Genomic DNA, 10,062 nt, shown 5'->3' on the forward strand with positions numbered 1-10,062 from the left:
ACAAGTTAACAAAAATTGGAAATTTAAAAAATGGGATTATGCAAGTTTTTTTTAATTAGTCATGTACATTTCATTTTAAACTTTTTTGATAATTGGTGCGTGCATATATTTATTAGAGCATCTCCAATGCTGGCGGACGTCAAATAGCCGTCAAATAGCCTTCACACTGCCACATCATCAGCACTACAATTCTCCTGCCACATCAGCTTGCCACATCAACTGGACATCAAATAGCCATCAAATAGCCTTCACACTACCTATCCACATCACTAATAACAATTATATAATTTAATTTACAATTGTATCAACATACATAATTTAATTTACGAGACAAATACGGAAAATTCGAATAATAATATTAAAATTTAAAAAGTACATTACTTTTAAAAAAAAGTACAACAATTTAAAAAAATTACAAAAAGTAAAAAGTACATTAATTTAAAAAAGTAAAACAAAATCACTCATCGCCGCCGTCCTCGTCTCCGTCGTCGCCCAACGCTTCTTCACTGCCGTCGCCGCCGCCTCCGTCGCCACCTACGCCGCGGCTATTCCCGCCGGTGTCCCTCCTCATCGCCTCCAGTTCTTCACGCTGGCTCTGGAGCAATACGCGAAGAAAATCCTTCACCTCGGGGTCCACCGCCGCTTGGAAGTCGGCTAAGGTCTTCACCATTTGAGCGCGCGTTTGTTGGCGCGCGAAGAATTTGAGCTCCTCGGTAGACCTGCCGAGGGGGGATGCCGAATGGACATCCTGGGAACTCGGTGTGCCCCCCTCGCAACCTGCTGCGCCCGCCTTTGCCCAACCGGGCGAGGTCGGCGACCGAACGACCGAGGAGTCGGGACCTCCTGGGCCGTCTCGGGGAGGTCTGACGAACCACCGCTGCTGCCGCTATAATCTCCGGTATAGTTCAGTCTCTGCCTCTTCGGCCAGCCAGCGTCGACGCCTGCCCGGAATTTCTCCGACTCGTTGAGCACAACGTAGCAGTTCCAGTAGGTGAACTCATAGTACTTCTTATCCGGATCGGGGTAGGCTCTTTCCGCAATCCTCCTGCAGTCTTCCTCTGTTTGGCCACTGGTCTGCATGCGGAGGGCGTTGGCGTACAAACCCGAAAATCGAGAGACGCCAGCCCTGATTCGGTCCCAGCACTTCCGGACCTCCTCCCCGGTGCACGGTCTCCCTTCAGGGCAAAATGCCCTGTAGGCTGCAGCTATCTTCGCCCACAAGTTGACGATCCTCTGGTTGTTTGAAACGAGAGGATCGTCGCAAACACTCACCCACGCCTTGGCAACCGCAACGTTCTCCGCGTCCGTCCACTTCCTCCGGCCCCGGATTTCGGCGCGGGGCTGCGACGACTCGCCGACCTTCTTCGCCTTGCCCTTCTTCTTACCCCGCCCTACTCCCTGGCTTTGAATGAGAGTTTCAGAAACGTCGTTAATATCAAAACCCAAGTCCGCTAAGGAGAAGGTCTCCGAATACTGTGCATCCGTTGGGGTCGATGTGTGCGAAGAACCGGTGGAAAAATCAAAAGTCGGCCGATAGGCGTTGTCCCCCCGTGCGTCGCCTGCGACTGTGGAATCATATGTTGCGCCGGTGGCATCATCTGCTGCGCCGGTGGCTGCATGCCGGGTGCCCACCCGGCATCATCTGCATAGGGGGCTGCATGCCGGGTGCCCACCCGGAATCATCTGCTGCCACGGGTACACGTTGTAGTACCCGCTCATTGGAGGCCAACCACCTCCCCCAGGAGCCGGGGAAGTATGGGACCCTGCCCCGGGAGTCGGGGGCGTCTGAGACCCTACACCGGGAGCCGGGGGAGTCTGAGACCATCCCCCGGGATTAACTGGAGTACCTTCGTAGTTGTTCTCCATTGCTCGTTATTGATCTTGTACAGAAAGTAAGGTAGAGAGAGAGTACTCGTTAAAACAAGTGGTGCGAATGAAAATGAGGTTCAACGCGCGTATATATTGTGTTTTGCGAAAAAAAAAAAAAAAATATTTAAATCCGACGCCGGTTTGGCGCCGATCCGGGAGCCACAATGGCGCCCGTGAGGATCGGCGTGGGAACCGGCGTCAGCGCGGGAATCGGCATGGCGACGCCGATTTTGACGCCGATTTCGCCCACGCCGGTTCCAATGGTTCGGCGTCAAACCGGCGTGGGCGAAAAATCGGCGCTCCGGTGGTGACGCCGACCATTGGAGATGCTCTTAGGATTCTTTATCTCATCGAGGTTCTTGCAGACAATCAGTACTGAAGTCAAGATTTAATATTAGGGGTTCAAATCACCGTTAAAATTTGTTGAGTGTTTTCAGTGAAGGATCAGTCGGTTCCAAATTCAATATCTTTATATATGTATGCATATGGAGCATGTAAAATTCAAAACGGTGGGGATAAAGGCCGCCCATAGGCCCACCCTAGTTCGCCGGTGCATATAATGACGGATTCAAATTGAGTCGGGGAAAAAGGTGTTCTAATAATCTTATCACAAGCCCATGAATGTTAGAAAACTCCCCCAACTATTAGGCCACATTTAAATACTTTTATAGAAAGGAAAATAAAATACTCTAGGTGTTGCCCACATTAGTTATATGTTCGACAATTCCAGGTAAAAGCAAACTATAAATGGATTATGAAAAGTGTGGAAAATGTATGCTATCTTTATCTTCTTTTTTTTCTTTTATTGTATGAATTAATGAGTTGGCTATAAAATGAGCTGTGGAAAGTAACCCACTTTTTAGCTTTTGAAAGGGAAAGTCATAACAACCATTATGCGCTATGTCCCTCAAAACTTTAATTAAGCCTATTTTATCTCATGTAATATTTTTCGATATATGCACCTTAAACGATAGGATAACTAATCAATAATTAAGATGATTCTCAACCCAAAATCATATAATTCCCATGATATTTAATTAAAGATGGATGAGTTCTATTGAATAAATTTAATGTGTGCATCTTTAATTTTTTTTACTATGAAAGGAATATGTAACTATTATTATCCGGTTTTTACTAGTATTAAATCACTCTTGATGAATTTTTACGTACCCCTTCTTTCATCATTGTCACCATTCCTCTCGTCTCCTTTTATTTTTTACGTGAAATTTTCAACAAAACTTTTACCAAAAAATAGAAAGAAAAAAATATGTTGTATTGGATGGAATTACATAAATTGAGGTAAATAATAAGTACTCCACATTATAATAGATATGTGGAGGGGCCTCATATTTTCCAGCTAGAAAAGCTACAACTAACTTCATTTATAATCAAACTACTATTGCATCTCTTTGAAGGAAAATTATAGCAAAAGATTGTTCTTCATTAATTCCGATTGCAACTGCCCATGCAAATTTCTCAATCATGAAAAAATTTTTAGCAAAAGATTGTTCTTCATTAATTCCGATTGCAACTGCCCATGCAAATTTCTCAATCATGAAAGATCACTAGAGAGTAGAAAAAAAGGGTAGATATATTATAGTATATTCATAAACACATTTGAGTCTTTTCAACGGTTGAATACTAAATTTATAATTATTTATCATTCATTGATTGACCTTCTTTCACACTTACGCTTTTTGTGAAGTTTTGATTCATCTCTATTTTAATTTTTACTACTATTAATAAGTCTATTAATTAAACCATCAAAACGAAAAAATTAGGAACACTTGCACCAAAATTGATAGTGCAGTTTGATTTCCATTTGTTGTTTTTGAACAAAATATATTTTTTCAACTAACTTAAACTTGATCTCTTTCGGTTTTATTTCACCGAAAAACGACAACATACTAATAAAAGATAAAATAGATTATCATAATGTTGACTTAAAACTTTATTAGATGTTAACCACTACTCTACGGCTAAGATTCTCCTAACATTGTTCAATTATTTGGTTCACCTATACCATAAAATCTCAATTTAGAAAACAAAAACTATAAATCCTCGAAATTATATGTCTCAATTCGGATGGATCAGTTAAACAAATAGCAAATTATCACAAGATTTGGTCAATTTCTAGTCCATTCCACAACATATAAAGAAATCATGGTTTTGGATTTGTTCACAATTATCACGCTACGGAAAGTTTGATGTTTTATATGGAATATATATTTAATGTTTTACAATCAAATGACTCCATGTGTTTTATGCATGTACAACATTGTTAAACTCACTAACGATAACTTTTATCTATAATAATTACAAAAATGCATCATGTGATAATTGCAAACAAATTCAAATTATATATTTTTTTGATTGATTTATAAGTTACGGAGCATCCCATAATTTAACTAAATTTTACTATAATTAATTTCGATAATTTATCCTTAAGTAAGCCATATCTGTATGTATATGTGTGAAAATCGTTACTCTTGATTTTCTTTAGTTGTGAAGAAAAATGACGATTCAAAGTCCACGTTTGTGTGAGACTTGGTAAACGTAGTCAAAAATGAAGAAACAAACTTTGATTTTATAAATTTTATAAATTCGAATCCTTGTCAGTTCAATTCCTTCCCTCTAAGTGGGAAAATTACACACTGACTTTAACTCCTTGGTCGATAATTGCGTACTCGTTAATTAAACATTCAATACAATGGTTACTAATATTAATCCTTAATATAGTAAGTAATTGTTAAAATTATAAAACAAAAATCAAATGAATGGCCGCAAACCTCACTCCACGGCTCCAACTGCCCCACCAAAAAGAGTTAAATCACCATTAATGTCACCGACTAACAATTTGTTTTTTATTCATTGTTCAACCAAAAAAAGACAATTAATTTGTGAATATACGTTAGGTATATGATAGAAATGATTTGTGAACTCTGGAACTTCTTTTTCTTGGATATTAACCATTTTACAAATGAAAATCACACGCAATAATGATTTTTTATTGATAAATTAACGGAAATTAAAAGATCGCATTATATAGATTAGGAACACAAGTTTTTTTCGATTTTCACTAATGTAAATGCAAAAAGCAACAGAATATATTTAAAAATTAAACAATACTACTATTAAAACTTCTTTTTCAAACACCAAAACTTTTCCTCCAAAATTGACCCCGCGTTTTCTCATCTCTCTCCCAACTAAACCACCTTTTCTCCTTCCTCCGCCTTCTCCAATCTCCACCACCGCGGCGGCTCCTCTCCTCCTACCACCGTTCAAAAATCCAGCACCTCACAACACTCCTCCATGGGGAATTGCAACGCTTGCATCCGCCCGCCCGAGTCCGACCCCTCCAATTCAAACCCCCAAACCCCCAAAAAGCCCCGCAAAAACCACCACGGCGAGCACTCCCCCAACCCCTACGCCCGCTCCCCGGCCCCGATCCGCGTGCTCAAGCACCTCGCGCCGCGCGCGCCGCGCATCTCCGACAAGTACGTCCTCGGCCGCGAGCTCGGCCGCGGCGAGTTCGGGATCACCTACCTCTGCACCGACCGCGACACGGGCGAGGCGCTCGCGTGCAAGTCGATCTCGAAGAGGAAGCTCCGCACCGCCGTCGACGTCGAGGACGTCCGCCGCGAGGTCGAGATCATGTCCAGCCTCCCCGAGCACGCCAACGTCGTGAGGTTGCGCGCCGCCTACGAGGACGCCGAGGCCGTGCACCTCGTCATGGAGCTCTGCGAGGGCGGGGAGCTCTTCGACCGGATCGTGGCGCGCGGCCACTACAGCGAGAGGGCCGCCGCCGCCGTGGCGAGGACCGTCGCCGAGGTCGTCCGGATGTGCCACCACAACGGCGTTATGCATCGGGATTTGAAGCCGGAGAATTTCCTTTTCGCGAATAAGAAGGAGAATTCGGCGCTCAAAGTCATCGATTTCGGATTGTCGGTGTTCTTCAAGCCTGGTGCGTTTCCGATTTCCTCTGTTCCTGAAAATTCAGAAAGCATTGTAGCTCTAATTGAGGATTACACTGATGCAAATCGAGAATTTAGAGATCGGTGCATGATAATTAAGCTCTAATTGAGGATTATTCTGATATAAATCGAGAATTTAGAGATAGGTGCATGATAATTAAGCTCTAATTGAGGATTATTCTGATACAAAACGAGAATTTAGAGATAAGATGCAAGATATTTAAACTCTAATTGAGGATGATTCTGATATAATTGTGTGTTTTTCCTTTTGTTTGAGCTTAAATTTTGCTGTATTTACCATTTCTGGAAACAGGTGAAAGGTTTTCTGAAATTGTGGGGAGTCCGTATTATATGGCGCCGGAGGTGTTGAAGCGAAACTATGGACCCGAAGTAGATATATGGAGTGCTGGAGTGATTCTGTACATTCTCTTGTGTGGCGTTCCTCCGTTTTGGGCCGGTAAATTCCTCTCTTTGTCGTCTAGATTCGAATCTCAGAGGCAATAAAAACGATAACTGATGAGATTTCGCTCTATTTCTTGGTTGATGCAGAAAGCGAGCAAGGTGTGGCGCTTGCGATTTTGAGAGGAGTGATTGATTTCAAGAGGGAGCCATGGCCACAGGTTTCCGAAAGTGCAAAAAGCCTTGTTAGGCAAATGCTGGAGCCAGACATCGAAAAGCGTTTGACAGCCCAGCAGGTTCTCGGTGAGTTTCATTAATGTTCAGAACATAATGCTCGATCCTCTCTGGATAACTAGCTGTTCTAGTGAGCTTTCCCAAACACGTACTCAAGTAACCCTAAATTTCTAGCAATCCATGGAAAGTGTCACTTATGCGTATCCATTTTTCGGTAACACTCTTGTAACACGAGAACAAATTTGATGCTTAGATGTTTGTTCGGGTAAAAATGAGCATCCAAGCACATTTAGTTTGCTACTCTTGCTAGTCAAGACATGTGAGATTTATGCAGCATTTTGTTTCTGAGCAGATCATCCATGGATACAAAATGCGAAAAAGGCTCCAAACGTACCGTTGGGAGATATTGTGAGAGCAAGACTCAAGCAATTTTCTGGCATGAATAGATTCAAGAAGAAAGCATTGAGAGTAAGCATCTAGCCTTAATGTGACTGTATTGGTAGACTTTGAGCTTCACAAAGTTCTTCCCCCTCTGTCGTAACGATTGATGCGACTGTGTAGGTAATCGCGGAACATTTGTCTGTTGAAGAGGTCGAAATAATTAGAGATATGTTCGCCTTGATGGATACTGACAACGACGGGAAGATAACATTTGAGGAACTAAAAGCTGGTATGAGGAAAGTGGGTTCTCAGCTTGCAGATCCTGAGATAAGGCTGCTGATGGATGTGGTAAGTCACCCAATTTCAATTTTGAAACCATTAAAGAGTTTTTAGTTCACTGCAAGTGTCCTAACTCAAGAACTATTATCTCTGAATTTAATAGGCTGATGTTGATGGGAACGGTGTGTTGGACTACGGAGAGTTTGTGGCCGTCACAATCCACCTACAGAGGATGGAGAACGAGGGGCATTTCCGCAAGGCATTTACATTCTTCGACAAAGATGAGAGTGGGTACATAGAGCTAGACGAGCTACGAGAAGCTTTAGTGGGCGATTCAGGCGAACCCGAACTTGATGTCCTCAATGACATCATGCGCGATGTTGATACCGACAAGGTTTGAAGGCCCTAAATTCTCTTCATCTTCTTCTATATCTATCATCAATAACTGAGTGCTCACTATTGCAAGCTGGGTTCTTGCAGGATGGGCGAATTAGCTACGACGAGTTTGTGGCAATGATGAAAACGGGGACAGACTGGAGAAAGGCGTCGCGACAGTATTCAAGAGAGAGGTTCAAAAGCTTGAGCTTAAACTTGATGAAAGACGGCTCTCTTCATCTCCAAGATGGTTTTACAGGTCAAACGGTTGTGGTTTAACATTTTCAGTTCTTGTATATTTTCGATTTCTGCCTTTAGCTGGAAAGAAACCGGTTTTATCTTTCGAAAACTCGAGGCTTCAGAAAGTGGAGGAGCTTCTAAGGGCGAAGTCTCGTTGCGATTCTGAATTCTCTATATGCAATGCTCCGTTGGTTGGAAATGATTTTCATAGACGAGCAGAGGACTCTCGGGGATGATGTGAGTTAGTGAGTGCTAATTCTTTTGTTCATAAGGCTTTAAAGGTAAGGAGGTACCCTGGCCTTGTTTGTGCTGTATATTTTTGCAATCTCTCTCTCCTAAGCACCAAAAACGGTGAATTGAACTATATCAACTTACCACAATGTTCATGTTCAAGAGCATCATAAATTCAAGTAAATTATAAATAAAAAGAGAGCAACATGAAAAAAAAGGTGAGAGATACTCTACATGAACACGCCGAAATCAGCAGAGCTGCTTGTTCCACCTCACAGAGCCGCCTCCACCGATCTCCAGAACTCACTCGGCTTCCGGTGCTGATCGATCGGCATCTTCTTCCTAATTGAATCAATCACCGAGAAATCAATATCCGCAACCGCAATTCCAGTCGACAGCCGATCAGGCAACTGGCCAATAACTTTACCCCACGGATCAATAATCATACTATCACCGTAACTCTCTCTCTCATCGCTGTGGTTCCCCGCCTGCGCCGCCGCAATCACATAGCACTGCGTCTCAATCGCCCTCGCGCGGAGCAGAATCTCCCAATGCGCCTCCCCCGTAGGTTTAGTGAACGCCGCCGGCACCAACAGCACCTCCGCACCGCGGTTGAATCTCAACTGCTGATAGATCTCCGGAAACCGCAAATCGTAGCAAACAGTCAAACCTAACCGGCCGAACGGACTATCGACGGCGACAATTTCTTCTCCGGCTTCGGTAAAACTGCTCTCCTTGTACACCGCGCCGCCAGGAACATCGACGTCGAACAAATGCATCTTACTGTACTTGCTCCTGATGTTTCCGGCGTCGTCGATTATCACGTGCGTGTTGCGCAGATGCGAATCGTCCGATCCTTTTTCCTGAAATCCGCCGAGCGAGAGCCAGATGCTTGAATCCCTAGCTAGAGAACGGTACTTATCCATGATCGGACCGTCAATTGGCTCGGAGATCGTGAGGCTATCGCCGGATTTAGAGCCGACGTAGGAGAAATTCTCCGGGAAACAGAGCAGCTTCGCGCCGGCGGTGACTGCTTCCTTCACCAGGCGAGAGCAGGTGGCGAAGTTGGCGGTGAGGTCGTTGACGGAGGTCATCTGAGCAGTGGCGACCCGCACCGTGTTGGTCATGGCTGCTGCTTCCATCAGCGGCGGAGAGTGAGAGTGAAGAGAGAAGAGTGCGTCGGGAGCTTTCTTCGTTAAAATCTGTAGTTTTTAAGCCGTTGGATCTTCTCTGTTGGACTTAAATCCAACGGCTCGATTACCCTAATAATGTTGCGGGGCATGGGCGCATGGATTATATCTCGGGTCGGGTACGAATTTTATGGGCCTATACAAAATTTGGTAATGTAATTCTTGGGCTTTAGCTTATTATATTTATTAGCTCTTCAATTTTTTTATAAGATCTAATGTTTTTAAGCTTATAAACTGGTAAAGAACTACTATTTGAGTAATTAAATTTATAGATTAAACAGACAAAAAGGTACATGTAAATTCCATTTTATTAACCAAATAGTATTTATTCTGAAACTAAAATCATAATTCGATGTAGATTAAAATAACAATGTATAATAAGGCCTTTCTTTGTAAATCGATTTGTGATTTTAAGACCATGAGTAATATTTTTGGAAGATAATAAACTGGTTAGGACCTCATTTGATTTTATATGACCTAAGGTAGAAATCATAGTGTGTCTCAACTTAACGATATTTGTCTATAAATATACGAGCTTTTAACATTTTCTGATTTTTCATGTGTAGATGTTATACACATCTTAATCAAATTTGAGTCAAGTTTAAAGTTTCACTAGACATAACAAATTATTAATTTTATGAATAAACTTTCACATAGCAATTTTCTAGTCTATCATCGAGTTATGTAAGTGATATTTGGCCTACTTCAAGATACTTTTGAACATATATATGGTAACATAAGCAATGGTGACTCTCAAATATATCTACTAAAGTCTAGTAACACTAATTAATTTTAAAGTTGTAAAGGTGGAATTGTGTAAATAGTAATGTGAGATTTGTTAAATTTCATACGTGCTATGTTTTAAATTGTCCAATTTGTCGATCTTTATA

The 10,062-nt window shown here is 42.3% G+C and overlaps 2 protein-coding genes across 2 annotated transcripts; one reads left to right on the forward strand and one right to left on the reverse strand.

Annotated features, from left to right (window-relative positions):
• The first annotated feature begins 5,002 nt into the window (after positions 1–5,002).
• Positions 5,003–8,179, forward strand: LOC121790476 (calcium-dependent protein kinase 10-like). The gene is made up of 7 exons (XM_042188677.1): positions 5,003–5,833; positions 6,157–6,300; positions 6,393–6,545; positions 6,829–6,944; positions 7,038–7,205; positions 7,300–7,530; positions 7,617–8,179. The coding sequence occupies exons 1-7, from the start codon at positions 5,182–5,184 to the stop codon at positions 7,788–7,790; spliced, it is 1,638 nt and encodes a 545-aa protein (XP_042044611.1). The 5' UTR covers positions 5,003–5,181; the 3' UTR covers positions 7,791–8,179.
• LOC121790477 (deaminated glutathione amidase, chloroplastic/cytosolic-like) lies at positions 5,724–9,348 on the reverse strand. Its single transcript, XM_042188678.1, has 2 exons — positions 8,217–9,348; positions 5,724–5,857 (listed from the first exon to the last, which is right to left on the reverse strand). The coding sequence occupies exon 1, from the start codon at positions 9,122–9,124 to the stop codon at positions 8,255–8,257; it is 870 nt and encodes a 289-aa protein (XP_042044612.1). The 5' UTR covers positions 9,125–9,348; the 3' UTR covers positions 5,724–5,857; positions 8,217–8,254.
• Positions 9,349–10,062: the final 714 nt, after the last annotated feature.

The sequence above is a fragment of the Salvia splendens genome, unplaced genomic scaffold (genome assembly GCF_004379255.2).
Source record: "Salvia splendens isolate huo1 unplaced genomic scaffold, SspV2 ctg526, whole genome shotgun sequence".
NCBI classification, from domain to species: Eukaryota; Viridiplantae; Streptophyta; class Magnoliopsida; order Lamiales; family Lamiaceae; genus Salvia; species Salvia splendens.

Coding starts and splice junctions, on each gene's coding strand:
- LOC121790476 (XM_042188677.1), top strand. CDS start 5,182: ATGGGGAATTGCAACGCTTGCATCCGCCCGCCCGAGTCCGACCCCTCC. Junction 5,834..6,156: donor GTCGGTGTTCTTCAAGCCTG/GTGCGTTTCCGA, acceptor TTCTGGAAACAG/GTGAAAGGTTTTCTGAAATT. Junction 6,945..7,037: donor TCAAGAAGAAAGCATTGAGA/GTAAGCATCTAG, acceptor GCGACTGTGTAG/GTAATCGCGGAACATTTGTC.
- LOC121790477 (XM_042188678.1), bottom strand. CDS start 9,124: ATGGAAGCAGCAGCCATGACCAACACGGTGCGGGTCGCCACTGCTCAG.